Consider the following 18299-nt stretch of genomic DNA (forward strand, 5'->3'; position numbering starts at 1 on the left):
CTACGGACTTCCAAAAATTCATAAGAAGGATATTCCGCTTCGACCGATCATCTCCAATTGTGATTCACCATCTTATAGACTATCTTAATATTTGGCAAAAACTCTTTCACCGGTTCTTGGCTCATTTTCGAATGCCCATTTACGCCATAACCAGGATTTATTGGAATGTTTAAAAAATATTATTCCTGGGCATGATAAATTTATATCTTTTGATGTTGCTAGCTTATTCACTAATGTTCCTTAAGAACCTACTTTGGACTTTCTTAGGAGAAAGTTACCTACTTTAGATTTTCATTTTGATATACCGGTTGATTGTCTTTTGGACTTAATTGAACTTTGTACAAAAAACTTATATTTTCAATTTGGTTCTAACTTTTTTGAATAGATTTTTGGTATGGCTTTGGGGAATCCACTTTCCCTGTTCTAGCTGGTTTATTTTTGGAACATGTCGAAAGTGAAATTTTACACCGAAAGTAGACCCAAAATTTGGCGACGTTACGTTGATGATATTCTTTGTTTAGTTTCCCCCGATTTTAATGTTAATGGGTTCTTACATTATTTGAACTCTTTATATCCTACTTTGAACTTCACTTTTGAGTGGGAAGAAAATAATTGCATCCCGTTTCTCGATGTACTCATTCATAATTTCAAAAACAAATTTGAAATTCTCTGTATATAGGAAACCGACTAATGCTGAAGCTTATCTTCATTTTTTCTCATTTACTCATTTGAACATCAAAATTGGAATAGCCCAAGGATTATTTCTTCGAGCTCTACGTATTTGTGATCAAATGTTTTTAGATAAAGAAATCAAACATATAAGAACTGCACTCAAGAAACTAGCCTATCCAGACAAAATTTTGAACAAAGCTTATTTCAAAGCCCGAATTTCTCACTTTGGACGTAATGACCTGACCACAAAACGCAGAGCTCAAAAGAACATTATAATCCCGTATTTACCTACTTTGGAACGCTTTAAATCCACATTAAGCACCATCGACACTAGATTAGTCTTTCAGTATAATAACAAACTCACTAATGTTTTAACCAAAAATGAACCCAACAGTGAGCTAATTGAGTGTGGGGTCTATAAGCCAGCGTATTAAAGAACACAAAATAGATATCCGAAACCAAAAGCCTGAGAGTGGAATAGCAAATCATGTCTTTACAACCAATCACCAATTTGACTTTCAGTATTCGAAACTTATTTATCCTTGTCAAGATATTTATAAGAGACACATAGTGGAATCAGCCCTAATATGTAAAATTTCGAAATCCAATTTATCTACTAATTTAAATACTGGTTTTTCTCCACATAACCAATTATTATCCAGACACATCAATTCTTTATTAGATTTGGGTTAATGTCACTATGTGTCACTCTGTTATCGCCACCCTCTTCAGTCCACTTCACTTAGTTACATAATTTGTTTTTACTCTGAACTGTTTAGAATTGCTGTGGTTTCCACGGTACCCCTTGATGTTTTATTGCTTGGTCTGTTTATCTTTAGTTTTGACACACTGCTTCTATTTTAGATCCTGTGAGTTTATATGCTTTGTTACTTGTTTTTTTGGTCATTCCACCTGATGATGGCTGTTAGTCAACAGCCAAAACGTTGTGGTTTCATTATAATAAATTTGATCGTATAATTTTAAATTCGAAGTGTGGGATTTCTTCATTTATCTACAGTATTCACGGATTATAGTGTTTATTCGACAACTAAAATTTAGATAATTGTATTAAAATAGCAATTGATATTTATAAAGGATCAAATACATTATTCATCATAGATGATTGTGCAAATTTACATGATTCAAAAGTTAGAGAAAGTGAGTTATGTTATCTAGCTTTCTCTGGGAGACATTTTGGGATAACAACATGGGTTTTAAAAAAAATATAATTAATTCAATTGTTAAAGACTTTAGGGAGAATATAAGATTTCTAGTTTTATTCTACAATAAAGATAGAAAATCTATGCAACAATCATTGGAAGAAAATCAAATTATACCTACTGAATTACATGATGAATATATGAATAAATTAAAAAATAATAAAGGTTCAAAATTATTACTGAGGCTTCAATTTCCATATTAATATAAATTTATAAAATAAAATTAGAATAATTTAGATTATTTCAAATTAATACCCCCTTATGTCTTTATTGTCTTTAGTAGTTTTAGTACTTTTAGTACATAAAGAATAAATCTTCATTTTATCAGTACTGAATAAAATTATTTTTAAAACTACTAAACTACTAAAGACAATAAAGACAATAGAGACATAACAAACACATAGATTTATCATTACTGAATCAAATATATATAATAAATCTGTGAGATAAATAAATCTATGATATTCATTACTGAATCTAATATATATGATAAATCTATATGTGTTTGTTGTGTCTTTATTATCTTTAGCACTTTTAGTACTTTTAGTACATAAAGAATATATCTTTATTTTATTAGTACTTAGAAAAATAAATATATAAATAACTTTTATATATGATAAATCTATGATATTTATCATTATTGAAACAGTAATATATAATAAATATGTGTGATAAATAAATATTATTATTGAAACAGTAATATATAAAATCCATCAGGTGAATAAATATAATTATTGAAACAGTAATATATATATTTATGTCTTTATCTCTTTAGTAGTTCTATTTTATTTCTAAAGTATTGATAATATAAAGATTTATTCTTTATGTACTAAAAAGTACTAAAGACAATAAAGACACTAGGGGTATTATATTCATATTTTAGATTACTTTTCTGATTCTAATTCTAAAAACAATTTGAGCCGTGCATCTTTTAATTCTTGCGATTTGCTATTGCCTTCAACTTCACCTAATAGTTTGGTATGATAACCATCAACAGCATTCAAATTCTTAGCATACAATTCATAGGTTAAATAAATATATTGGTTTAATTTGTCTTCACTTATATTTTTATATCTATTTTTTGCATCATTTCTTATTTCATTTATAACATCCTGTGAAAAATCTTCATAACTGTAATATTAAATTATTTCATCAAAGTTATCACTTTTATCATCATAATTATCATTAGCAGCAACTTTTTTCAATTCTGTTAAAAAATCTGTATTCTTAAATTTTATGAAATAATGCATACCTGAATACTCACCCGGATATGTTTTTATACGTGTCCAATTAGTTTTTAGATCTGATAATACTTGTTTTGGATTATTTCTTACATAATCGATAAAAATTGATCTATATAATTTCCTATGATTATTATTTTCGATATCAAAAATACACTTGGTGCTCTATAAAGACGTTTTGAATCAATAGCTTTTATTGTATGTTCAATAGAATTATCATGTTTAATTTTATCTTTAGGTAATACAACAACATTACACTTTTCACATATATTTCTTTCTACATTATCCAAATGTATTTGAGTTAATTTATGCTTTGAAAAATTACTACGACTTATATATTTATCACATTCTTCACAATATTTATCTTCTTTAACATTATCATTATCAATTTCACTATCATTATTAAATTCATTTATAGTCTTATTCTTATTTTTCTTATGCTTGAGTGAATTAAGATGAGTTGCCCAATTCTTATAACTTTTATACTGTTTACATACGTCACAATATTTTTCATTTGTCTTTTTGGTTTTGATATCAGGTTCAATCTTATCATCATTCGATGTAGAAGGTATAACATTATCTTCTGTTTTAGATTCAATATTATCTTCTATTTTAGGTTCAATATTATCTTCTATTTTTGTTTCAATATTATTATCTATTTTACTTATTCTATATTTGAATTGATTAAAACTATTCTCCAAAATACTTACTATATTCATCATAAGGTATTATATAATATATATCTGATATCATTTCACTTGGACTTTGCATTTCATATATTCCTCCTTCCATTTATTATAAATTTTTTTATTTGGGTTTTCGGTTACATCACAGAAAAACCTATTGAGATTCGCGTGTTTCTTCTTATCATTATTTTATGTCACACTATTTTCACTAAAAGAATTAAGGCTTTGTTACCTTGCCGCTGTTGTCGATACAATCCGTATGATATCGTTCAGCTCGCTGAGATCTACAAATACTCCGCGTGTTTTTTCACGAATCATCGTTACAAAAGCACTGTCGGGCCGTAAACATCGAAAATTGAGCCCCATTCAATGGGGCGACATGTTTTTCGAGTCGTCATCCCGAAATCAACCCACAGGCTGATTGTCACTTCGATTATCAATTCAAGTATAAATGAACTAATTTATTGCCGCAGACTTAACATTCAGCTGCGGTCTTCAAACAGTAATTTTAACAATAACCCATTTTCCTCATCAAATCATATTACCGATACACAGGAAATTTACTACTTTAGATTTTAAAGCACTGTCGAGCCGTAAACATCGACGAATCGACGTGTATCACTACATCGTGGTTCCGGGGATCAGCTGCGAGTTTCTCCTCATCATGAGAATCAAATCGAGTACAAATTAATTCATTACTACCAGTGATTTGGCTGCGGGTTTCAAGGAGTTAGTTTAACAATACCTATTTTTCTTTACCAAATTAACCGTGTATTTACTAAGATAAATCTTTAGTGTACCGGGGAGTCGTAGGCCTAAACTAAACACGCCGAAGAGATATAGCGGAGAAAAGCTGTTATGTCAACGAGGTATCAAAATAAAAGAATATATTACTTTATTCGGCCGCGGGCTTCAACCTCTATATCAATACCATCAATACTCTATATTTCCTACAGTACATACCGATCATTGTCAAATGCACAAGGTATTTACTAAATACAAGTATATAACACACTTCTATCCATATGCTTGACATTCGGAGTAAGCGTTCGCTGTGGGGGAAAGGAGATTTTTCGCTGTGTCGCTTGAAGATTTTATCGAGTTTACGTGACCTTAAGGCTTCAGGCCTACTGGTACGAGCTTTACTGTCTCAAACAAACACAATATAATTGTTGCGTTTATTAACGGACTCATTGGATTGGACTTCAAAACAAAATTATTTTACGATATTTAGGAGGGTTGTTATTCAATAGGCCTACGGCCAATATGTCCGGATGTTAGGCCTACGTATATACATAGGTCTACATAGGCTAGTAGCCTCTACTAGGTTAAAGCTAAGTTCACTGTCAAGGAGGAATCAGATTTATTAAAATGCATGTTAATTAGTGATTAACTGGTTCTGACTTGCAACGATCAATCACAATTATCAATTTTATTGGCAAAAAAGATTTTTTTTTGAAAATTTCGTCTGAGCAGACATCTTTATAAGCCAGACTTTTCATCTGAGTTTTTTTCATCATAAATGAAACTGGTATTTCATTAATTGCTAATGAATTCGAGCGAGCGGTGTGGGCGAGTGGTTAGAGCGTTCGACTCTGGGAAGCCAGGTCGACGGTGTTTGAACCCCGTACATTACCGTAGTGTCCTCGGGCAAGACACTTATCCTCATTGCCTCTCTCCACCCGGGGGTAAAATGGGTAGATGACTCCTGAGCGCCTAGTAGCCGCTCGGATGTTACTTCTCCCTAAAGGAGAGATGACTGAAACATGAATAGAGTTAAAGGCTGGGGGTAATAATACCAAAAATTTGGAGCGCATTTGAACAGACTAGGTTTGGATACCTGCGCTATATAAATGACAGTTATTATTAGGGTTTTCTGACTTTCGTCGAAAACCCTCTTGTAATTCTGTTGATTGTTATTATTATTAGGGTTTCTGCTGCTTTGGCAGAAACCCTATTGGATTCCTCCTGATTATCATTTTAACATATTTTCCACTAAATTTCGTCACAAAAAATCATCTTCTATTAGATTTGACTAGTGACAACTTTAAAACGAAATGTTAATCTCTGATAATAATATAACAGTCTCTTGCTGCGCGTAGTTTCTATGGATGTACTGTGCTTCCTATTTTAAACTTGAAGTTACTTAAAGATAACACCGGTGGAAAAAGCAATCATCAATCATGGCGCGCATACTGGCGTACTGGCGCGAATTTGAAAGTTTGTAACGTCATTTCATAAATAAAAAAAGAAGGAAGGCTCCGAGAATATCCAAATCACAGGTTACTGTGAATAACTGGGGTTCGACCATTCACAAGTTAAAAATGTACTTCCTTGTTTATGAAGTAAGTTTATTCATACTGTTATTAAAAGTAGTTCCTTTTAAACATTCTATAATAGTTTAGTTTTGTTCGTGGATATCAATACTTCGAATAATCAACAGCGGTTTATTTATTTATTGTACCGGTTCGCGTTTTCTTAATTGAATTGAATTGGTCCGGTCCAAAAGGCGGGTCATACTAGTTAGCGTCAGAAAATGTCAGCGTCGGTGATACCTTGTTATCGTCGATATTAAACGGTCTAAAGTCAGTTTATACATCATAAATTGGAGGTCCCTTGTACATGTACATCACATTGTGACGCAGCGGCGATGGTAATGTCATAGAAGAACAAAGTCAGTTGAAAATACCTACCCACTGCACCGAGAAAGAATGATTGCTAGCCAGAGACCAGTGACACTACAGTCACTAATGGGGAGAGATGGTACCGTTCGTGATTATGTTTTTATAATGGTTATTGGACGTCATTTTCATATGTGAATTGTAGTCCCCATCTGATCGCTTGACTTGTCAGACTGACTTGTCACTCCTCTACTAATAGTAACACTAAGTCCTTCCCTCCTGCATAGTTAACCCTATAGGCCAGATTTGTGCTTTGGGCCATATTCGGTTTTCTTATCTAGTCGACTTTTTGTCGGAACTATAACCGAATATGCGCTTAAACTATCACTACGGAATGGTTAAAACACCGTAGCTTCGTTCTTCTCGATGTTATTTCCCCCAAAACCTGGCGCATTAGTACTTTGCACGTAGTAGCACATGCGCGTATAGCATGTGGGTCAACATATCCATGTTGTGAGTTGACCCCTAGGTGGCACTCTTTAAAAAAAACGGAATGTAGCGAACTGATTTCGGGTGAAATCTTTGCTCGCATCCCTGAACGACATTCTATTCAGAAAGGCAGAAACCCGTTATCGCTGCTTGCAGCTATATTTATTTACATATTTTCCACTTTTTTTCGCACATAAAATTCATCTTCTATCAGATTCGACAACTAACAGCTTCTAATTGAAACGTAGAATTCTGATAGTAATATAACACGCATTCGCTCCGCGTAGATTATATCTATGCACTCTCCGCCGTCCTATTTTAAACTTAAAATTACTTACTGAAAGATAACACTGGATGATAGTAGCAATCACGACTCGCCCTGTCCGGTACTCCCACTAACGATAAAAACAGCGTCCTGTCCTGTGGCATGGTGGATAAGGTGTTTGACTCCCAGCTGAGAGGTCGAGGGTTCGAATCGTAGTGAAACCATGCATTTAGGTAGGACACGTAGCTGCGCCGGCGCGCAACAATCTGTTTATTAATGAAACAACATGGTGGATGGTTGAAATGATTTTCGGCTTAAATTTATCGCGAGTTTTAGGACTTTAACGAATTTCACGAAACCATGATTTCTAAAATGAGTCAATTAATGTTACAATGTTGGCTACATTTCCTGAAGATTTCGGGCTCAAATCAACGTGATATGGACAGAAATTGTAGGAATTTTCACACGGAATTTTACTTCCGCGTTCAGTTGACGACTCGGATCGATGACAACGACAGCGGAGTTTATGTATTTTAAGGTGAGAATCCGTTAACCAGGGAATGTATTTAATGATTTCTTTAATAATATGAGTATGGTAGCAAATGAGTAGGCCTACTCGGTGAAGCAATGATAATTGTTGGCTACTAACTTAATGCCTAGCTTTTTTGGGGATGCGCCTATAATAGATTTAGGCCCTAAATATAATGGGTAGAGCCAGTCAGTGGAATGCCTTAATAGCAGCTAGTTATGGCCTGGTTTACACTGAATGTGCATGACAATTTATTTTGATTACCTTCTTTCCAGCTATTATTCGCGGAATGAACTGGTCACTACGGTCTTCAATTCCTTTGCGGATTCTTGCAGGAATATTAAACCACAGTGCGCAAATGTATGTTTCAAATTAGGCTTTTTCGACATTGACAGCCAAAGACGTAACTTAACACTCTAACTGAAGCGCAACTGTCTCAGATGCTGTAAGTACTTGACGTTTTGCGTAATTGTTTTATTGTAATGCAATATTTGGATTAGTAATCAGTCGTGCTAACGTACATGCAGAATTGGATTCATTGTAATTATGGGATGATAATTCATGGGCGTCACGAGTCCTGTGACATACCCTTGATATGAAGCTTTTTTAATGTTAATCATTGACTTGTTTTGGAGTAAACTGAATAGCCCTTAAAATACCAATGCCACGTGGCTTGGTGTCTATGCTCTACGAGACTGTATTGTAATAGATTTTCACAACAAACTCATGATTTCAAATAGTCTCCTAAGATATCTATATATTATTTCGCTCCTTACCTAAGTAATTCTTACATTTGATTGCTTAATTACAGATGGAAAGAGGTCAGATGGCATGAAAATCGACTGTGGCTGACTAATTGGCGCGAGTAACCAAAATGCTTCGATCATTAGGGGTAGACAAATTAGCCGAAGATGAATGAAACTTCACCTTGATGATCATCAGTTGATTTTGCTGTAATTATTTGCCTGGATATATCCTTCATTTCAAAATTTGTCTTCAGTAGAATTTCTTTCAATTTTGAAGATTGAATTTGAATTGATCTTAAAACCAGAGAAAGCATTCAGAAATTTAGAAAATCCTTGACTCATAATCAAATTCTGTGAAGTCAGTTAAGGTCTTCTTGGTCGAATCAAGCCGAGGGCTCAGGTGACTAAAACTCAATTCCTCACTGTCTTATAATGCCGAGTACGACGGAGTTTACACACTGAAACACGTTGGGCTGTGTAAGTGTAATTTGGATAAGTCCACAATATAATGACCGCCCTGCCCCGCTGCATCTGAGACGTCAACAAGTTAGACTGTATTGCTTCGATGACAAACTGACTCCTACGCAAGATGACCATCCAATTCAAATGTAAATTAAGAAAGAAAACAACAAAACTAGTTGCGTTGATCAACAAAAATAAATCAATAGTTAATTACAATACTTCAATTTCAAAATAAGGATAGGAAAAAAGTGAACAATAAGTGTGTTTGCCATGCGTCTTTAAATATTTCCCAAGAATATGTCTTTGTCTGGCCACCACCTGCCTCGACGTCAGACTTTTTCGAGATTTTCGCTAAAAATACGAAACAAGACAAAATTGATGGATGGGAATCATACATGCTACATTCACTTTTACTGCGAACATTGGAATGAGCTAAAGCAATTTTCTAGGAGGAAAAATTGAGTCAAATGATGTTTCAAAATCTGGACGGGAAAAGTTTTACTGAATTGTATGGCTAATGGCAAATACATGTTTATATTGATAAGGTAAATATCTGTATAAAAGGTTGTATAGCAACTTGAATTAAAGGATTAATGCAATAGGTCTCTTATTCTAAAAGACGAGTGAGCCATACTTACTAGATTGGTCATGTGAATCAACATCAAATTTAGAACTATCATCCATTTTTAGTTTTCAATCAAAGACCAACCTATGAAATAAAGTACATATTTTTCTGATAACAACCTGGAATAAATTAAAATAAATCTGAGGAATTCACCAAATTTCTGTATCGAACCCCTAATAGGGCCTATATAACCTATAGATTGATACTTACATACGACAAATTGACGAAGAAACTTCATTTGACAGTATACAAACTCGCGGACAAACTCCCAAAATGAATCATGTCCTATTCACCTAGAATAAAACAAAATACAACTAAAAAATTCACAATACAGATTTCGGTTTCGAATCCTTCAAATAGCTGTTTACTTACATGAAACGATTTATCAAACTACTTCTGCCGACAGCATACCAACTCACTGACAAACCCCCAAAATAAAACGTGTCATGATAAACATCTGGAATTAAACGTAATAAAGCTACAAAATTTACAAAACGTCGGTTTCGAATCCCTCAAATAGCCTTACACTTACAAATGATGGATTATCAAACAACTATGAACTCCCACAACGCCACATGTCTTTAATAATCTACAGTGAAAACCTGGAATTAAATGAAATGAATGTTAAAATTCCGATTTGAACCCAACGTAGGCCCTCTCTCTACTTGTAGGCCTAAGATCTTGAAATAGGATAAATAATGTTATGATGAAAGAGGCATAATGGTTCGGAAAAATTGAATTGAATATGGCTCTTGGCCCGGCAAAGTTTGCTTTTGAAATATCCTTTCGATTAGGCATAGTTACACATTTTAAAAGCAAATGACATTTTGCATCAAACTAAAAGCGGCTTTGTTGAGGAAAAGATTCGTTTGAGTCGTAAAATTTATAGCCTAGAACCAATTTCTTCGTCAAAGCGTGATGCACAATTTTGACTGGGTCTTTTTTCCACGTGGTAGTGGACAGAAAATTTGAATAGGCCTAAATAATAGAATAATCTTTCTTAGGTTTCATGATAAAGATGCAGCATTAACTTAGATTAATGCTTATCTTTTACAATTAGGCTTATGTTTCAAAGGAAAACGCCCACAGTTGGTCGAACAGGGGTTAGGCATTGATGGTAGGTAGAGGGGCTGAAACAGAGATAAAAATGCACGGGAACGAGTTTGTCGAGTGGAGCTTATTATTCCATCAGGGATAGTGTACTATGGTCATGTTATATATCAAAATGTTCCTTATTAGTTCCGCTGCATTGCATCGCTAAAAACAAATTGAGATAGGTTTCCCTGTATTTTTGCCTATGCAAACGGTCTGATGAAGCAGTTTTCATTGAAAATGAATAGAGTACCGGTGTGTCAACAAGGCACAAACATTGGCTGTTGAACCGATTGTGTTGATTTTTGGTTTCATGGTTTGGCTTAATGAGTTCTCGAGCCCACAAAAATTTCATAGTGATCGAGTTATTTTTTAGGGAACTTATTCTTGAAAAACACGAAAAAACCCTGCTTTTTAGCACTTAGTAATGGCACGTTTTTATATATGACAATTTGCATGCTTGGAATTGAAATATATAAAAGTTCAATCCTTCCTGGAAGTGTCGCCGTTTTTAGTTCGACTGATCTCAATGTACTTTTTGACCTACAGGCCCTCACTTTATAAACCCCCTAAATTTGCTCGCTTCTATTTATTTGAGTTGACCTTGTAACCTGAGCTACAATGAATGTGATTGGCTGTTTGTGGGATATACGGGAAATTCCGGAAATTTCAGCGTCTCTGATGTAATTGGGAAAGCCCATTGGGAAAACCTAATGTGAAACCCAAGACAAAATGTCGAACATTTTATTCAATTACGTATCGTAGTTTGCTTATAATTTGTTCGTAGACACGAATATAAGTACGGAAGCCCCTAGGTGACATATGAGATAATATTTTTCATAATTTCGACTTAATAAGTCGAATTTTGACATAATAATGAATTTCGTGTTAATTAAGTCGAATTTCGACTTAATAAGTCGAAATTCGACATGAAAATAAAACTCGAAATTCGACTTAATTAACTCGAAATTCGACTTAATTAACCCGAAATTCGACTTATTATGTCGAAATTCGACTTAATAAGTCGAAATTGTGAACAAATTTTCTCGTATGTCACCTAGGGGCTTCCGTATATAAGCGAGCATTATGAGAATGCCGGTTTGCTAGCGTATCTATTTAACACCCGTATTGCTCGGGTTAGTTTTACTATCAACGGGTGGCGCTGTATGTAAATTTCACATAAATCAACGACTTTCGGCTATTAGCGGTACTTAAGACCACTTGAAAACATCATAGTCAATTACGGTAGTAGTGAACATAAAAAGATACAGTACAAAGATACAGTACGGTGTACAGTTAAGGACATGATTCCATAGGACCCATACTAGAGACATTTTGTTCAGACAAGGACTATTAGTTAAACACTAATCTTCATTTTCAGCAATTAACGATCTGGTGAATTAATTAGTGATTCGGTCTTTCGGTGGTTCGAGATAAAATGCCCGCAAAATAAGAACCTAACGAACCAGGGCTGACCACAAATTGCCCAACAGATAAATTTTCGAAACGACACAATCCAATCATGTTTGGTATCAAATGTGGCGTGGACCATGGTCTTTTAACTGACCAATGCATGACCAGTACTGACCATATAGTAAATTATTTGTTTGCAAACAATTAAGTTGTTTGGTGTCAAATAACTAGATATGATGTGGGCATTTATCTAAAAATTGTTTTACTGACCAATGCTTGACCAGTACAGACCAGTTACCAGTGCTAACCAGAACCCCCATAAGTAATTTATATGTTTAGTGAATCCTTCGTTAGTACTACTAGCTCTTACATTTAAATATGTCGCTTGAAAAAGTCTTGTCCGATTTTTGTTGTAGGTAGCGAGCTAACTTTGAAATTCCGCTAAAATGCATAAGATTTTTACGTAGGGTTTTGAACGAACAACGTTTCCATTTGTAATTGTAACGTGCGCATTTGAGCCTGAAACGTGCACATTTCACTCGCGTGAACGTGCGTATCGGTACCAACATGCGAGACTTGTCAAACTTTTACGATTGTCACGGAACGCACATTGAAAGAATCCTGCTTCGTAAACAAATCAGATAAACGATTGAAATAGATTTGAACGAGCTATTGTTATTTTTCAATTGTGCTTTGTCTTCCCCACTTCCGGGTACATCTTCATCCAACAAATTAACGTTAAAGTTACGCTCCAGTTTAAATTAAAACACGGATACGGCATAAGGCCGAAAATTCCCAGGGGACATTCCCCAACAGGAATGTTGGAAATTAAAGTTCAAATCGGAATTTAACCACACGCGACGCGTTAATTTTTCAAGTCCATTCTCTCGGTTCTCTTCATCAGGAGCACTAATTTCGTAATGGGACGTTTGAGAACACTTCCATCAGCACACCTTACACCAACGACGCGAACAAAGTGATCATCACCGGCGTATGTCTCTACGATTTCAGCCATCTTCCACGACCCTCGTTTGATATTGACGGCGTTTTCTTCAATCATAAGAATGATGTCACCGACTAGCACGTTTTCTTCATCTTTTGACCATTTCTGACGGGGTGACAACTTATGAATGTTAGCCATCCACCGGCGCCAGAAACCGTCCACCATCTTATTGCAAAGTTCTCTTCTTTTCCGGGTGTTTCCAACGTAGTCTTCACACGGCACTTGCACACTTTGCAAGGAACCTCGCCCAATGAGAAAATGGTTCGGAGTGATCGGTGGCTCGTCTAGAGGCGAAGACGATACAGCGGCGATTGGGCGACTGTTCAGTAGTCCGGCAATCATCGAGAAGGTTGTCTCCCATTCTACAAATGTTAGTTTGTCGGCTTTGACGATGTGTTTCATGGATTTCTTCACTTCTTGCACCATGCGTTCAACCAGACCCTGCGGGTGGACCAAACTTCCACTGGACATCGTACTTCCGCGTGTCAGCTTGGAGTTGTTCTCGATCTAGGCGCAACTGCAGCTCACGGATTTCGTTATCTGCCCCTCTGAAACAAGTTGCGTTATCACTAATGATAAGAGCAGGGGCACCACGTGTGCTAACGAATCGTTCGAAAGCTTGCAGAAATGCTGACGTCGAAAGATCTTGGACACAGGTCAAATGAACAGCCCGTAACACGGCACAGACGAACACCGCACAGTAGCCCTTGGTTGTCGTATTACGGTTCAACTTCACGAGGACCGGCCCAAGGTAATCTACAACCGTTGTCTTGAACGGTGGGCTGAATGGCATGACCCGAAAGTTTGGTAGGTCCGCCATTCGTTGCTGTAATGGCTTCCCTCGATAACGTCGGCAGGTGACGCACTCATGGATGACACGTCTGGCTAACTTGGTGTCACCAACAATCCAGTACTTCTTTCTGGCTTCTACAGCAGTCTTCAAGTGACCACCATGCAAGGCGTTTCTATGGCTTTCTCTCATGATCAACAGACTGATTCTGTTCTTCTTGGGCAGTAAGTACGGATGACGGATGTCATATGACAACGGCGCTTTGTCAACTCTCCCTCCGACTCGATATATCTGTTCGTTCTCGTCTAGAAAGGGGCTGAGTTTTCCCGTGTTAGTTTCTGTAAAATCAATCTCTTTCTGAGCCTGCCGGACCCAATACAGCTCTGCTTGTCTCATCCAGTAGAGTGACGGCCTTTCCGCAATCTTCGTAAGTAACTGCTTTAACCATTGGTTTTTTGGAAGATCCTTCAGCGACATCAAACGTGCAGTAACCATCAATAGGCGGGGCCAACTGGAAAAATTCTTCGGATCAACGACTGGTTCATCAACGATCAGCTTGGTTGCCAGGACTTTAGCGTTTCTTACGTGAAACTTTTTCATTTCAGCGTCATTTTTGTTTACTTCAATATTTTTCGGGGTCTCCGGCCAGGACGATGGAGGTTTCTTTAGAAACGACGGTCCGCTGATGACCTCCCTCATTCTTCTGGCGTCGACCCCCCGGGATACGAGGTCTATAGTGTTCAACTCCGATGGTACGTATGATACCTCTTCGTGTGGATTAAATTCAGATGTTATCTCCCCGACATGACAGGCGACGTAAGAACGAAAGGACTTGGTTTGTCCTCTCAGCCAACCAATCACTGTCATACTGTCGGTCCACATCCTCCGATATGCTATGTTGATACGTAGAGCATTTTCCACCACCAACATCAGACGGGACAGGAGCAATATAGCTTGAAGTTCTTTACGCGGTATGCTAACTTGCTTCAAAGACGCAACGCGGGCTATGGCACAAACAAACGTTACTTCAGCTTCATCATCTTCTTCATCAGACCATCGTAACCAAATTCCTATTCCCAGTGCGTCATCAGAGGCATCACTGGCACCATGGAGTGAGACCCCCGGCAATGGTGATCTACCCTGGTACCTCTGAGGAATTAGGCAGCGGCTTATTTTGATATCATCAAGATCTTTCAGATCTCGTTTGATTGATTTAATCATGCTTGGAACATCTTCGATACGTCTGCGATTACGCCAACTTCATACTCTCTAAACCGCAAAGCAATCTCAAAGAGGTTTGTATTCAGGTTTTCCCCTTTGGCTAAGTAATCATTCAATGAGTGACCCTGATATCGGGCCTTCCCATCGTAGACGACTCGAACAGGTGTGGTCTTGGAATCTTTAGTCACAGCAAAGTGGGGTAGAAACCACATCTTCGTATTATTTCGGAAGTCTCAAGACTCAATCTCAGCATTCGGGACGAGGCGAGCGACTCCGCGTTCTAATTGATCTCTCATCTGACGGCAGTAAACTTCCCATGTTTCAGGTTTCTTCTTGAACTGTGCTTCTAAGTTGTGTAAACGTTTGACAGCATAGTCATAATTATTCGGTAGGTATTCAGGAGATTTCACCCATGGCAGGCCAATTTGGTAGGTTCCGTCTTCCATTCGAGTAACACTTTTCTTCATTGACTCTGTTGCTAACTTGTCTTGACTTTCGACAAGGCATTTACATTTTCTGGGCTCGAGACCAGAACATTCGATACCAAGAAAATCTTCGAGTTCACCGACGGCTGATACCAGTGAGAAACTGACGACAGTATTGACTAAGGAGTCGTTTGACGTCCGACCACCTTGTACGTACCATCCTAACGGGCATCTGGCTGCTAACAGATCATTCGAACTCTCACCTGACACGCGTTTTTCCGCAGTGAGGATGTCAGAGTTATCAACACCGAGGAGGACGTCAATTGTTTCATCTGGAGCTTCAACGATTGAAATTTCTTCAAGATGTGGGTACTCCTGGATTTGCTGGTTGGTGACAACTGGTGCGTTTCCACACGGCGTCTCCATCTCTATCAGTTGTAACTCACGACTGAACGTTTCATCTAAACTTTCAAGGACACAATCTACCACTCTGAGTTTACGACGAATCGTATCACCTCCAACCCTTGTCAGACGATAATCTTGCATACGGCAGTCAGTAGTGTTGGTAACGATTCCTTCACGGACGAGTGACACCTGACTTCCACTATCGAGAAGAATACGGACGAGTGTTTTCTTAAATCCGTGTCGTAGATAGCCCATGACAGTCGGCAAGACAGATGATATCGTGGTGTTACTCTTTCTTGCAGATGCTGAACCAATACTGGATACTTGAGATTGACATGGTTGGTATTCACACGCTGCTGGGTTCAAGATTTTCTGGGGTTGGATGTCAGATTTCATTTCAAAGTGACGATAACCATCGTGACCATAGACTCTGGGACAGATTGATGCGAAGTGAGTGTCTTTACCGCATGTAGGTATCTGACACGGTGTGAAGTATTCACATTTCATATGATCAAATGGATATCTTCCAGCGGCGCAATTGTTGTGACCACAGCGATGACAGATACGTATGTGTATTCATCACATTAAACTTCTCGGACTGTGTCAGCGAACGAAACTTGTAACATCCCTTGATAAAGTGATTAGAGTTCTGAGGGTGCAGTGGGCACTTCGGTGAATTAACACTGTCGTTCTCTCTAACTCCACTCTTAAGACGTTGGGTGTTACTGTTCTTCACAAAGGGTGGTTTTGTGTTGCTACGGAGACTGGAATTTCCTATTCCAGGGGACATCGTGAGATGACTGGATAAACCACGGACCTTGTTGGAGGTATATGACGGTTTACTAACGTTAAGGTGTGTTTGTTGACTGGAACTTTGCAGATTCGATCTGGCTTTCTGGAGCAGTACTAGCATTGAATGCAACCATTTAACAAGACCAGGTAGGGAGTCACCAGCCCTTTGATCTTGGACCGATTGAAGAAACTGTATTCGGTGTTCTTCTGGAAGTTTCCTGCGTACTTGCGTCAACAACATTCTACCATTTAGGTCACTCTTCATTCCCATTCCTTCGACTTGGGTAGAGAAATTTTGCAGGGTCTCAACAAGTTTCTCCATAGCTTTTAGGTCGATTTTCCCCGACCTTCCGAATGATTCATACGAACTCATGTGTTCAAGGTCATTAATCAGTAGCTCCAAGAGACGGTCTTCATCTCCGTAAGCTTCGTCCAGGATTCTCCAGGCATCGGATAGTCTCGTACAGGGGTTGACCTTCCTTTTCTCATCTAATCGTTCCATTGATTGCACTAACTGATATAAGACTTCAACCTCGGTGAGATGACTTGAGAAGTGAACGAACAAGGCTTTGAAACGTGCGTAATCACGGATATCACCGGAAAATGTCGGGAATTTCAACTGCGCCATTCCAGTACAGGGTCTAGGTGTAGCACCAGGATTTGTTGTGACTGTGAGCGATCTATCAGCTGGGCGACATTGTTCTGCCCTTTTAATCAAAGTACATATAGTAGGGTTCGTTGAATCAATGATATCGGCGACGTACCTTTCTTCGGATTCTGCGATTTTATCTTCGGCTGATTCTATCGCTGCGTCATCCATCGTGTTGGTTTCGATTTCTTCGTTCCTGAGTTTTATTACCAAATCATTGTCTTCCTGTACCAGGTCTAATTGACGACGTAATTCATCGGCATAACGTTTAAATTCGTGGTGGGGAACGCCATCGCTAGAGTCCAGTAATGGTTTAATTTGTTTCAGGAGATTATGGATCTTTCGCTTCTTGTTAGCTCTTAAATGTTTCGCTTCTTTTGAGGTTTTAGGTATTAACGGTGTTGCGGACGATTGTGACATTATTGCTGTATTTTGACGTTTTACGGCTCGACTTACGTGGGAAAACTTCTTGATCCAATTGAAAAAACTGTCACGGAACGCACATTGAAAGAATCCTGCTTCGTAAACAAATCAGATAAACGATTGAAATAGATTTGAACGAGCTATTGTTATTTTTCAATTGTGCTTTGTCTTCCCCACTTCCGGGTACATCTTCATCCAACAAATTAACGTTAAAGTTACGTTGCAGTTTAAATTAAAACACGGATACGGCATAAGGCCGAAACAACGATCAAGACTTTTAAACTGAACAAAGAAGATATCATATCATATTATATATACATGAATAGATGGAATGATAATGTAGTAGTTTTAAATGTTTCGTAGCTGCTGTCCACTGACCACAGATCAAAGCTAATTGCCTGATATGAAATATATTTTTGTTATAGAGATGTAGTAGATCAGTGAGAATTCAAACTTATGGTTAATTTTGAGTGATCACAACGCTAACCAATGGAGAAAGCTGTAAGGCCTAAGAAAAGATGCATTAAGTA

The 18299-nt window shown here is 37.3% G+C and overlaps 1 protein-coding gene, 2 long non-coding RNA genes and 1 pseudogene across 3 annotated transcripts; 1 reads left to right on the plus strand and 3 right to left on the minus strand.

Moving 5' to 3' along the window:
- The first annotated feature begins 6647 nt into the window (after nt 1-6647).
- LOC141911041 (uncharacterized) lies at nt 6648-8588 on the plus strand. The gene is made up of 3 exons (XR_012619959.1): nt 6648-7732; nt 7999-8168; nt 8535-8588. It is a non-coding gene; the product is annotated as an uncharacterized LOC141911041 (long non-coding RNA).
- Nucleotides 8589-9151: 563 nt separating this feature from the next.
- LOC141911040 (uncharacterized) lies at nt 9152-9849 on the minus strand. The gene is made up of 3 exons (XR_012619958.1): nt 9767-9849; nt 9570-9640; nt 9152-9282 (listed from the first exon to the last, which is right to left on the minus strand). It is a non-coding gene; the product is annotated as an uncharacterized LOC141911040 (long non-coding RNA).
- Nucleotides 9850-12926: 3077 nt separating this feature from the next.
- On the minus strand, nt 12927-13490 carry LOC141910507 (uncharacterized). The gene has a single exon (XM_074801198.1). The coding sequence runs from the start codon at nt 13488-13490 to the stop codon at nt 12927-12929; it is 564 nt and encodes a 187-aa protein (XP_074657299.1).
- Nucleotides 13491-13494: 4 nt separating this feature from the next.
- On the minus strand, nt 13495-17325 carry LOC141910508 (uncharacterized; annotated as a pseudogene).
- Nucleotides 17326-18299: the final 974 nt, after the last annotated feature.

Source organism: Tubulanus polymorphus, chromosome 9 (assembly GCF_964204645.1).
Source record: "Tubulanus polymorphus chromosome 9, tnTubPoly1.2, whole genome shotgun sequence".
Taxonomy (NCBI): Eukaryota; Metazoa; Nemertea; class Palaeonemertea; order Tubulaniformes; family Tubulanidae; genus Tubulanus; species Tubulanus polymorphus.